The 13,933-nt window shown below is 33.1% G+C and overlaps 1 protein-coding gene and 1 long non-coding RNA gene across 2 annotated transcripts; one reads left to right on the top strand and one right to left on the bottom strand.

The window, feature by feature from the left end:
- The first annotated feature begins 6,732 nt into the window (after positions 1-6,732).
- LOC120579457 (uncharacterized) lies at positions 6,733-8,690 on the top strand. The gene is made up of 3 exons (XR_005645328.1): positions 6,733-6,974; positions 7,341-7,625; positions 7,837-8,690. It is a non-coding gene; the product is annotated as an uncharacterized lncRNA (long non-coding RNA).
- A 3,211-nt stretch (positions 8,691-11,901) lies between these two features.
- LOC11434197 (F-box protein At1g30790) lies at positions 11,902-13,041 on the bottom strand. The gene has a single exon (XM_003588560.3). The coding sequence runs from the start codon at positions 13,039-13,041 to the stop codon at positions 11,902-11,904; it is 1,140 nt and encodes a 379-aa protein (XP_003588608.1).
- Positions 13,042-13,933: the final 892 nt, after the last annotated feature.

Raw genomic sequence — 13,933 nt, 5'->3', positions numbered from 1 at the left:
TCTTATCTTCACTTAATTTTCCAAAAAAAAAATCTTTTAATGCTATGCTGTTTAATACAAAAAATGTAGCGTATTTAATGCAGTCATTCTGCTGTGCATAAACTTCTATACAATGTCTAAAGACAAAATATTAACAATAATTTCTTCTTCCATTTTTTATTTTAAAAAAGCTATCAGCTATTAATGTAAGTTTAATTAACTTTTTTGGTAGGACTTTTTATTTAACTTTTAGAAGGAGTATATTAATAATTTGTTTCTTTTGACTAAATATATTATTAAATTTTTAAAAGCGTATGTTATTTTATAAAACAAATAAAATACAAAATGAACGTTCATCAACAGTTCCCTACATATTAAGGCTGTGTTTGGTAACACAAAAAAGCTAGTTTATAACTTGTTGGATTAGCTTATAAGCTCGTTAGATGAAAACGTGGCGTGTTTGGTAACAAATTTTTTTCATGAGCTTATAACATTTTTTGAAAAGCTATTTCAAGTAGCTTTTTAGCTTATAGCTTGTAACTTTTTATATTTTCTTCCAACTTTAAACCTATTAATTTGAATTAATTATTTTTTTAATTAAACAACTACCCATGTTCATCTTTATAACCGCCCCATTTTTTCCCTTAAAAAAAATGTCACGTTGTTTTTTTTTTAAGGAGCATTTTATATATATATATATATATATATATATATATATATATATATATATATATTTTAACGAAATGCTTTATATTTTGTTATAACTAACCTGCTGTACACCACACAAAAAATAACCAGCCAATTTTTTTAAAGAAAAAAATAACTAGTCTATTGTACGTTGTAAAATTTTATATATTCTAGCTCACATTTTGTTTCCATCTTTATCTTATTTTTGGGATTCATAAAGCAGAGATCAAAATTGTCGGTGAATTTTTTTTTAGGATTAAAGGTCGAAGAATTTTTTTTATGGAGACTAAGACCAAAAGTTTGAATATTTATAGGGACCAAAAACATATTTAACTATAATTAAAAATATTAAAAAATAAATACATTACAAAAAAATGCGTGTCTATATGTATATTAAAAAAAAAAAAAAGTCCTTTTATGTCATTTTATACTTATCAGCCACTTCAACAACTAATTTTACCAAACACATTATTTTTACTAAGCAAACTTTTCAGCTATAAGCTATCAGCTACCAGTCATCAACTATCAGCTAGCTTTTCAGCTATCAGCTAACTTATAACTTATTTTTACCAAACAGAGCTTAAATATATTGAAAATATGATAAGAAATATTTATTTAATAATATTTTCTTTTAAATCTTTAAAAATATTCTAAAAATACCTGTCAGATTCTTTTAAAATAATTGACCAAATGTTTTTCATTAATAATCAAATCATTGGAATAAGAAATCTAGACTTGATTCAGGGATGTGTGGAGTTCTAGGTAGACTCGCAATATCATATTTCCTTTAAATTATAATTTCATCAACTGTTGTATCTAAATTAGTTAAGTCAATTTTGTTGGTTGCCAGCATAATACATCAAGAACTATATGTATTTATGAAAAAGACAAAGTACCTATAGATCTAACTCGCATGTTGGCAGTGGTTTAGATTAATTAGTTACAGATTTTATATCCATCATCTTATGCAGATGTGTCTGGTGTTGTATTTCCTAGAAGATTCTAAATATGTTTTGGCTTATCCCTTAGTTTAAAATAAAGACACTATGTACAATATGATGTAAAATGCTATATTTTTATCTTTACAAAATTTTCAAATAATTATTAATCAGAAAAAGTACCAATCAAATTAATTAGATCATAAGATAATCAGGTAGAATGTACAATTATATAGGAAAAACTGTTGTGTGCAAGTGTGAGTTATATGTTCCATATCGGATAGAAAAGTGGAGGTTGAATATTTTATAAGTGAGAAGACTCATAAACTCATTGCTTTAAGGTTTTGGGTAAAAGTGTGGCGTCTCTCTCACTTATGTGGTTGCTCTGACCTAGATGTGTGCGGTCCCCAAGGGCTCCCCTCATGACCGAGACAAAGGGTATGACCGAGACAGCTGATTTGTTGCGGAGAAAGCAGCAACGACGATACAAGCTCCTTGTGTCGGCCCGTAGCGGAGAAAGCAACAACATTGACACAAGCAAGTAAGAGCTTCCACTTGAAGGGAGCATGATGAATTGATGGACTCACACTTGAGGATGAGTGTTGTGTGTTGGTGATTTCCAAAATAATGGAATCACTTTAGAACCAAAAATTGTAACTTTTCACCAAGAGTTGTAACTCGTCATAGGAATCTTTCGTATGAATTGGAACATTTGGCAAAAGGATGCTTAATGAATCTTAACATTGATACAAGTGTATATTATCATAACCTTTGGCAAAATAATGGAATCACTTTAGAACCAAAAGTTGTAACTTTTCACCAAGAGTTGTAACTATTCATGGGAATCTTTCATATACATTGGAACATTTGGCAAAAGGATGATTAATGAACCTTAGCATTGATACAAGTGTATATGATCATAACCTTTGGCAAATGGGTGTTTAATGAACCATAACATTAATTCAAGTCAAAGGGGTGTTTACTCTCATGTGTAGAGTCATATAATCCATAATAAGTGCTTGCCATTTGGGCATTAATTTGACACAACAAAACACAGAACAAGAATTTTGTTACATTAACAACATAAATCTCCTCATTCTCTTACTCTAAATCATCCATCAATTCTTTAATGCATGAGTGAATTGGTAGAACCATAAATCTGTAAAATATTGTTAGGAGATACGCTTGGTGTGGTTGTGCAATACACATCAAGGAACTCATAGTATCATGAAGGAGATTCGCTGGTCTTTCCTATTGCATCCAATATACAGTTATTGGTGGGGGCGAATCAAACCTAAAGGTTAGTGTGGCAACCCCATGCACTTTGAGTTTTACATGCATAACTATTAAATTTTTCAGGTTTCAAGTGCAGCAGTCTATTTCCAACAATAAAGTTATATACACTTCATCATATTCACCTTCATCATCTTCTTGATCAAGTTATTTCCAAAAGTCAAGATAAATAAGATTGTGTGCAAGTGTGAATTATATGTCTCACATCGAATATAAAAGTGGAGGTTAAACATTTTATAAGTGAGAAGACCCATAAACTCATTACCTTAAGATTTTGAGTAAAAGTGTGACGTCTCTCTCACTTTTTATAGTTGTTCTGACCTAGATGTGGACGGTCCCCTAGAGCTCCCCTCATTACCCAACAAAAACTCTCCATATATAGATTGTTCATATTTCCATTTTTGGAACATGTAAGCGTTGGTACTTTTATGATCATTACAAGGGTCGGGCTTGGTTGGATATAACAACAAATCTTTTTTATTTAGAAACACATTTCATTAGTAAAGAGAGTAAAAAGAAAACAAAATATTTTGTAAAAAAAAAATTAATTTTTATTACTGTTGAGGCAAAATTTCTAATTAGTTTTAAAGATAATAAACCTCAATGATTAAGAAATTGATGGACTTTGATTAATTTCTTGGTATTTAACTTGTGCTCTTGAGTGTTTAACTAAGACAGAAACAAGGTTTAAATCATACCAAGATACAAGAAATCAAAGGACATTTGGATTCATGAACTAACTTTGAGTTCAGAAAGTTAGTTCAAAATGTTGCTCATAGTTCAGAATGTTCAAGCAGATTTCATAAGGTTGTTCTTATGCAAGCCCAGAAACTCAAGAACATTATCAAGAACATACAAGGCACATGTAACATGAATAAATGTTCAGTAAAGTACATTATCATGTATCAATCAAACAATAAAGACATTTACAAGAATAATGTCAAAAAGGATATTCAATGTTCATTTAAGACTATGAACATTGAAGTACTAGAAATATTCCAAAGAGAATATCATCCTAGATGTTACAATCTCTGCTCTTCATTGTTGTTTCACTATTAGGATTTGATTACATCAAATGGAAGTCTTACAAATCATCATAAGTGAAACAAAAGGAACATTCTGATGATCAGAATGTTCAGCTCAACACATGCTTTATGAATAGTACAATAGGTGAAAAGCAAAAAGCAAAAGCATAAAGGAAATATTTTCTCATTCAATTAGATTTAGACACGTATGGGAATTGGTACTTTACATGGACCACACAATCCCTCAAAGCTCTGGTACTTTTTATGAGAATGGTTAGATCCTTTTCTTGTAGCTGCCCCACACTTAATAAATTATTTTGAAGCTCTGGGACATAATATACATCTTGAACAAGAAAAGTAGTGCCATTAAACACTAACCGGACACTACCTTTTCCATCTACCGACATTTGGGAATTGTTTCCACATTTAACAAAGTGTTTATGTCCTTCCACCATGTTTAAGAACATACCTTTGTTTCCACACATATGATTAGAGCACCCTGAATCCAAGAACCATGCATCATTCCTTTTTGCGTCATTTCCTTCTACAAGAGCCATTAGAAGGAGCTCTTCTTCTTCATCCAATTCTGCATAATTTGTTTCTTTGTTCCATTTGGGACATTCATATTGAAAATGCCCCAAATTATGACACTTAAAACACTCCATCGTATCCCTTATGAAAGACTGTCTCCCTCTTCCGCATCCTCTTCCACGGTATGTTCCTCTTCCTCTCCCTTTTCTACTTTCCACCTTCAGAGCTTGCTCACCGTCACGGTTAACCCTTTTAAACTTCTGCTTATGAACTACCAGAGAACTTTGAAGCTCGTCAACGGTCATTTCTTCAGTGTCTTTTGACTCCTCAATAGAAACCACTACATATGTGAATTTCTCTATCAACGTACGAAGAATTTTCTACACCACTTTTGAGTCAGACATAACCTCTCCATTGCTTTTCATTTTGTTAGCCACAATCATTACTCTGGCAAAATATCCAGTGATGATTTCTGCCTCCTTCATTTCCATCACCTCAAACTCTCTCCTCAAAGAGTTTAGCATTGACTTCTTCACACGGCCATTCCCTCCATATTTTCTTTTCAGAGAATCCCAAACAATCTTGGATGTTCGCCTATCCAAGATCTGTTCGAAGACTGACCTATCAATTGCCCTGAAAAGATAATGCTTAACCTTGTGATAATTTGTTTTGGAATTCTGCAGCAACTCCAATTGTTATTCAGTAAACACAGTCGTTTCAATAGGTTCCTGGTAACTAATTTCAATCATGGGCTAAAGACCTTTGGCACGAAGAAGATTCTCCATCAACTCATTCCAATGATCGTAGTGGAGACCATCAAAATGAGGAATTTTTGCTAAAAACTTTGTGTCACTCATTTTTGTGTTTCTCTCTGTTTCTTAGCTAAGCTACGGCTTAGTTATTTTATCAGGCCCTATGGGGGCTCTGATACTAGTTTGTAGAGATATAGAATATCTTAAAAACTGAAACTGCTACTTATTCATAGAAATTAGACTATTAAGTAGTCAAAACAACTACAACAAGAAAAGCTATAAAATAGCCCACTAAAGGTATACTGACACGATTAATTAAATGTGAAACTACTTTCCTAAAGACTATGACAAATGAAGATAGCACTACTATAGTTCCTAGGTGGAGTTTAGCATGGGAAAGGGGAATCCTTTCCCACCAAAGGAGGAGCATAGATGTTATGATGGTCTGTCCACACTATATATTTTTCCGCATCATCTCCAACCATCACCACCAACAAAAACTCACGGTTCATACTAATGTTCATCATCATCTTCATTTTTTTTTATTATCATCATCTTCTTTATTTAGTTTCTTCATCACACTAAATTCCAATAATCTTTTTTCTTCTTAATTTCATGTACCAATAAATCTACTCAAAGTCTCAAACCCATCCAACATTTTTTATACTCAAACCCATTTTAACAAATAATCAAGGATGATTTTTTGATGAAAAAAACAACTACATTGGAGTATTTTTTTTTAGATCTGGAATCTTACTTTCACATCTACAATGGCTTTAAAAAAATAAAGATTTAAGTGGCTTCATTTCTGGTATAAATGATATCAATTCTCAAAATCAAATACAAAAGAACTTATAAATCTCGCTGATGGTTCTTGATGGGGGAGAATGAGAAGGAATGTTCTTATGATTCAACTCAAGCAAATGTATGTAGTTATACAGTGTGCGATTTGGTAAAGAACTTGTAATTGCAAATCGTGATTTAAGATTCATAAACTCAAACAAAAATCAATGTTCAGAACAAATTGTGACCCATTTGGCACTCAAAATTGAAGTAACAAATATAGAAAGAGGGTGGAATGGTAGCCATGATGCTGTGATCTTGCAAAATGGTAGGTGGTAGGTGAGTGATGAAGGTGAGAGAAAAAAAAATATGGTACAAAGAAGTTTATGATAAAGCTATGTTCCTTACCATGTTAAACTCCACCTAGTTCCTAACATATAGCAACAAAACAAAAACAAATATCCTTTCAGAAGGATCCTCAAATTTATATAACATTAATGTTTTTCAAAGATTTTGTGTTGTTGAGGGATATGAATTGGAGAGAGAGAGAAGCCGAGGAACCTTGCCTTGTTTATGCTTTTTGTGAAACAGGCAGAACAGTAAAACATTTTAAAATGTTAGTGACGTGGAAGAATTGAAGTCAAATCATAAGAGGGGTAAAGTAGGAGTTTCCTATGATTTGTAGGTGTGAAAGTATAAATGCAGGTGGTATGGAGTAAAATTTCCCTCAGAAGATATATAAATATAAAAAAATGGGCCCTCAAAACCCCAAATGCCCAATACTCTTATCTCCAGTCTATATTTATTTGCTGCAAATTTCAGAATTGTTTTTTTCAAAGGACTAAATTGAGAGTCGTACATAACATAGGGTTCCTTTGATATTAATCGATTTGAGAAGACGTGGAAGCTGGGAAAAGTGGCTTCAACTGGAATCGATTTTGACCCACGAAATCGCGTTTGAGGTTGTAGGACGCATAACCAAACAGGTAATATGTACGACATGCCAACATACTGTTAATATCGATGCAGAACGTTCATTGTGTTTTTGTTCAGTTTGTTTTTTAATTTATTTATTTTTCAATTTTCATGCTGTCTTTGAATTGCTGCTGCTGAACTTTTTTGTTTTGTTTTGATATATGTTGATGGTTATATATTACCTCCAAAGATATGGATTTCGTTAGCATCATGCGAGTAATTGTTTTTTTCTTTTTTCTTTTAATCAACAAAGTAACTGAAAAACAAGAACCCTATTAGAGAGGCACCAAACAGCAGAACAAAACTAACGTCAGTAAAACCAAACAGCATCCATAATATTTTCATTGTATTTAACATGATAATTACATTTGTTGCAGGACTGGTATGGCGTCTTTTGCTTCTTCTTCTGATTATCCATTTGCACCACCATTCAAATTTCGTTCCATTTTTGTGAACCTTCCCTCCATGTTGCGTTTGGTGCATAACTCAATGCGATATAGATTCGAGTATGAAGCATGAGACAGACTTGAGTGTTAAAGAACAAGAACAAGCAAGAGCAAATGATTTATTTTTGGAAGCGCGAAAGCTTTGTGTAGATCCCAAACTATCCAAGTCCATCATTAATCTATGTCACGTTAATCCATTCTTTGAGACCATTCATGGTAGGTTTCTTTTTATCTTTCTATTGTAACCTAATCTCATTTTGTTGCCTTAATCAATATTCATTTTTATTCTTATATAATGTTAAGATATTTTTTTTTCTCGTAGGAAATTATGTATGCTAGAAACAAGAATTATATTGATATTTTGTGGACTCTACATGATGATTTTAAAATTTGTTTTTGATGTAACACTATTTTTATCATAAATCAGATGCAGCTCCAAATTCAGTATGTGAACAATCCATCCACAATGTTTATCCAAAAATGTGTATAAGATGTGGAACTAGGAATGATTTGTTAGCTACATCATGTTTCCATCTTTTGTGTGTCTAACCTGTGGAAGCAGAATGCCGATGTTACTAAGAAGATAAGTTGCAGTTATTGCTACAATGACATAGAAGCAGAAGATGTTTGGCCACTTTACGACACAAGGTCAAAGATTGATATTATGGTTACACTTTTGAAAGAAGATCCAACTCAGAAGATTGTAGTTTTTTGTGAGTTCATTGAAACTTTGGTAAGGTTATATTTTGCTCTTAGATCCAATAATACGAAGGGATATTGTTGCTTCCACAGCATGAAGGGAACAATTAATACTCATCATATTCATCAATTTCAAAATAAAGATGACGTAAACATTCTTTTGGTTGATTTAAGAATGATGGATAATTTTGAAAGTTTTAATCTCAGTTGTGTGTCGAAGGTCTACTTGATGAATGCATGTCTTAAGACTATGGAGCAAAAAATTGTCTCACTTTTCACTAAGCAAAAGACGAATCAAGTGAAATTTGTGAGTGTCTTGACAGAAAATAGTGTAGAAGATAAATTGATTGGAGATAAAGTTGAGATGGATGTTTTTGGTATTTTTGATGGAGGTGCTGATACAATATATCCAACTATAAAGTTGGTCTAAAGAACAACAGATGTTTTTGTTTGAACCCTGTTTAGATTTGTTGTTTGTCTCATGGAGTTTGTTTGCTATTTTAGGTAAGTAGTTTGATATTTTGTTGTTTGTTTCATGTATGTGTTGGTTAACTTATTAAGAGATAACTAGTTTGATATTTGTCTCCTTCCTTATTCTTTATTATCTCCTATGTAGAAATACTCTTAGTTTTGTAGCAAAGGGATCTATGTGGACAAGGATTCTCCGCAGTCTAATATGACTCCCGGATTGTCCCCCTCATTATTATTCATTATCTATATTTAGGATCATACATTTGGAGCAGAATGAGGGAAGAGTGCCAACCATCGTGGTCAACGCCATTGTCCACAATATTACTTTAAATTATTTGGGCTTATATAAAAAATATTATTGGGCTAAAAAAAAAAAAAGAAGTATTGGGCTTGGTTATATAAATAAGAATTCTGCTCTCCACCCAGCACATTTTGCTCGCGTCCTACAGTCTTTTCAAATTTACCCTTGCGCTAGTTAACTAACGCAAGTGAAAAACTATGCGTTAGTTAACTAACGTTGCGCAAGTGTAAAACACTGCGTGAGTTAACTCACGCATAGTGTTAACACTTGCGCGAGTTAACTCTCGCTCTACTGATATATCAGTACAACAATAAATGTTGTACTGATATGCATTGAATGCAATATGTGTTATCAAAGATCCGTAACCTTAAGATGCTCGTAATTGAACCGACTTACGCCAGTTTAATAAGATTATTGGATAATACGACACAATCGATCAAAATTACACAAAAACGTCGTTTTTTTCACAATCACATAATCACACATAACGATCCAAATTCCACAAATTCGCCGGTAATGACCCGTAATCACTTAAACACACTTAATGACACATAAACGATCCAAATTACACAAATTTGTCCATAAATTTCTAAAATTACATAATCTCATATAAACGGTCAAAATTACCCAAATTCATCGTTAAATTACATCAACACAAGTTCATTAAAATTCAACAATACAGACACAAATTCGAAAAACATTACACTATTACACGTTAATAAAATATTACACTTCAACGGATCGGACATAAAGATGTAAAAGGTTATTTTCAACAATCACACGAAACATGTAATCAACGTCACGATCATCTTTGACTAGTTGTGGAATATACACGGTCTTCCAACAGTCCTCTTTCTTATCCTCCCCCAAGTCCACGCCTGGAACTTGTACTAATGCATAATATGTTCTGTGATTTGAACCAATATGGATAAAGAAGTCGTCAAGTTTTGACAAAAATATAATGAAAGTATGAGAACAAATATGAGATAAAATAAATAGTTGAATAATTAGTGACAAAGTAAGTAATGTGAACAATAATTGGTGTGACAATTTGAAGTAATTGCGGAAGATGAAGGAAATTCTATTTCACTTGATCTTCCCCAATCACTTGGTGATTAATGAGTGATTTTTTGTTGGTGTTAGTCCTTTTATTGGTAGAAATTACACCGACATATATTTTGGGGTCGAAATTGTAACGCCAATTTTTTTTGTGGCAAATATATAACTAACATTATGTAATTTATATAAATATATGATAATATGACTTTTATGTGGTGAAACTATTGCAATACTTATTTATTCGTTATTAATGTTTACTCATTTGATTTATTCGTTATTCTTTATTGGTTATATTACGTTTCATTTAATTTCATTCTAATGTATGATTTTATTTCATAAAGCTTTTGTGAAGTGAAACATATCTGAGGTTGCAAAAATTGAAGGCCGTGTTAGGTACTCCGCTTTTAAAAAGACAATTAAGGTTATGATAACGCTGACCGACTCTCTTGATGATTTGAAGGCACAAGTTAACACTTATTTTGAGCATATTGGTGAAACTCAATATACACGTCACTTATTTGCTCAGATGCCTTGCATTGACCACCTAGGAGTAGATAAACATAAAGATGAAGACATGTTTAAAACGACGACCTATGTGCCTTGACTTATTCGGGAAGATAGCGATGTCAGATATGTTCGTTCTATCTGCAACTGCGTAGAATGTCAGCAAATATTTAATTTAACAATATTTAATGTGTTGTAATGTGTTGTTTAATTGTGGACACTCTTTAATGTTTTGATGAATTTCAAACATTCGTGTAATTTTAACGAAATGTTCGATAATAATAGTTGATTGTAAGTTGTAACAATATTTGAGACATTTCCAATGTGCAGTGACTGTGATACACACCCTAGCTGAGCAAAACCCGTAAACTTATCAAAACACGCAATCAGAGGGTGTGGCAAATCTTGCTCATTGTTACCAAAACAACTAACCACCGAATTAAATATCCATCCGTAATTTAATCTGAAATGCAAATATCCCAGCACCACAAGGATCCAGCAGTGACCATACATCTTCACCACTACACCCAACTCAATTAAGAAAACTAGTTAGTGACAATCTGAATGTATTAATCTCCAAACCAGTAATTCCAACATGCTAAAATATTAGAAATGGAAAATGTTATTTTCCTAACTCAACCAGTTAGTCACTGTTTACCTGCTAAATGTCATGATTCCCCCAAAAATTCTTTCCAAAACTGCTCCTCATCTATGTGACCAAGAATGAAATGGGACAATAAATAATCATCAAAGTTAGACAAAAATAACAACTTTAAGCATAACAAAAAATATGATAGATTTCTCTCCAAAAAAAAAAAATGATAGATGATGCTTCAAGGTCAATTAGTTGAACATGAACCAATTTAATTTGGTCCCAGAGAATGTTGTGCAGGTTATTTTCCCCATGAATTTTAATAAAATTCCAAAATGATTTCTGAATAAGAAAATTCTTGATCACACTAGTCTTTCTGAGATCATTTCGCAGGCTAAATTAACTCATCTAATGATCGAGAATTTTCAATTTCATTGATTTTGTAGATCAGATTCCTTAACCCCTAACAATTTCATGCATTAAAACATGATTCATTCATGAGTAGAATCTACCACATAGGTGATAATAATTCTAGATCTTGAACTAACGATGGATGTAACTGAAAAGTAACTTAAAATGTAACTCAAAAGTCAAAACAATGAGCACACTTAGACAACAACAAATAGACCAACTTAAACAAACCTATAAAAACCATGATAATGTAACTCAAAATTTAGACAGCGGCATAGAATGCAACTTAAACAATCTTAGAAACCATGAGCACACTGCTATACCCTTTTAATAATACATCATGCTCATGGAAAACAGCTTAGCATCCTTATCACAGCCTGAAACTTGAGCATAGTATGAGAGGGTGTATACTTACTAACAGAAAGAAAGAAATAAAAATATCCTAGTGCGGTGAGCTAGGTTGACAAGGGAGTTATGCTCTGTAAATACTCAGAACCCCATAAACATCTATAGTAATTCAAAACATAAATTTGAAAATCGCTGAGCGAGTTGCCTTGATCGTCATATGATGCCAGCAACTTTCCAACCTTTCCTCCAAAGACTTGATCGCCATCCTTCCAGAAATCACTTATGCAACATGTCCACGGAACTGGCCCAATGTTGTAAATTTTGGTCCACCGGTTCTGATCCATAATCCAGATTTCCAACTGGGTCGGACTAGGATGATGATACTCCAAAATATAAGCAAGGGAGCCCTTGATCTCAGCGATATTTTCGCTAGAATGTTGAACATGCCGACAGGGAGCTTTGAGTTGGTGAAACTGATTGTTGTGAAAGTCAAAGCAGATGATGTTTGAAGTAGTATACAAATCGACAGTAACAATCCAATGATAAACACAGTTAACAACCGGGGTATATGATGGATTGTATCGAACTGGGATGCGGTTAAAAGATGGAGGGTGATGGACAGGGGTCCATGATTTAGTGCTTAGATCATACACTTCTGCGCCTGAAGGAATAATCATCTTCTCAACATGTGCACATTGTTGAAGTCTAACAACTTTGAAATTAATGCTACAGTCGTCGTTAAATGCACAGAAACCATACAGGGAATCATCATACTTAGAGTGACAGAATGAGGGTGCAGGGGGTATAAGGTGGACCTGTTTAGTTGTTGGGTTCCATAGAATCAAGTGACCAAGAGTTGAATTCCTATAAAAAGCTTTTAAGAAGAAAACACCATTGCAATTGCCATATGTTTCAATTCGGTCTACGAATTGATCACCAGGAAAGAGGGAGCAGAAGTAGATATGTTCCAACTCCTCGCCACCATCGCAGGAGAGAAGAGTGATGTAGGGAGGTTTGAATCCATCAATGGGTCTGTGATAGATCATGAGACTATGGCCTTTATCGTATTTAGAATTGTGACGCCTCCACCTATTCACAAAAGAGGGACTTTTGATCAGAATGTTCCATGATTTTTCAACACATTTGAATCGCATCAACGATTTCACTGGCAGATGAAGTAGTATCTCTATCTCCAAATCTGAGCCTAAACTCTTATTATTCATTCTGGCTGCTGCACATCGATCCATCACTCACTTGTTGATAATATGTTAGGGTTAGGTTAAGCCGTTTAGGTAAAACCAACAAAATACGTATTATACTATAAGAAGATACATATAAAAAGTATTATATACTATGAGAGGATACATACAAAGAAATATTAGTGAAAATACACATTTTCGTTAAAAGGGTAATTATTTTGTTAGTTTTAGCGTCACATTAGCCTTTATATGGTTTGCATATGGTTTTTTCCACCAATTTCTGGGTTGATTTGTACAATTTTGTCTTGTATTTTGTTTCTGTTTTTTACTATCTTCCAACGTTGCCTTCATTGCCTCTTTCCATGATCATTTGGTTCGCTTGGATGTGATTGTTTCTGTTTTAGTGTCTTTTCATTTGAAAATCTTTAAATTCCAAGCCATCCAGATATCACAGCACACTGAACCTAGGTATCTTAAATCATCTTCATTTAGGTGTTGAGCCATGTAACCTAACCAATTAATCTAGGTTTAATTGCACTTTTCCTCCCTATCTTTCGCTAATTGTGCAATTTTGCACCCCCTCTTTTTTTTTTTTTGAGCGATTTCGCACCCCATCTTTTGTCAATTGTGTTTTGTTCAAAATCATTATTAAAAGAGGGGAATGGGGCAAAAGATGGGGTGCAAAATCGCTCAAAAAAAAAGAGGGGGTGCAAAATTGCACAATTGACAAAAAGATAGGGGGTAAAAGTGCAATTAAACACAAGAAGTTTCATCTAATAAAAAAGGGAGCAAAAAGATAGGGTGCAAAATCGCTAAAAAAAAAGAGGGATGCAAAATCGCACAATTAGCAAAATATAGGGGGGAAAGTGCAATTAAGCCATTAATCTATGAAGTTTATGTTGTTAGTATCAAAGTTGATTCCTAGTTTAGATCCAACTAG

This window comes from Medicago truncatula, chromosome 1, assembly GCF_003473485.1.
Source record: "Medicago truncatula cultivar Jemalong A17 chromosome 1, MtrunA17r5.0-ANR, whole genome shotgun sequence".
NCBI lineage: Eukaryota > Viridiplantae > Streptophyta > Magnoliopsida > Fabales > Fabaceae > Medicago > Medicago truncatula.
The sequence above is the reverse complement of the archived record's forward strand: the minus strand, read 5'-3'. Positions and strand labels throughout refer to the sequence as shown.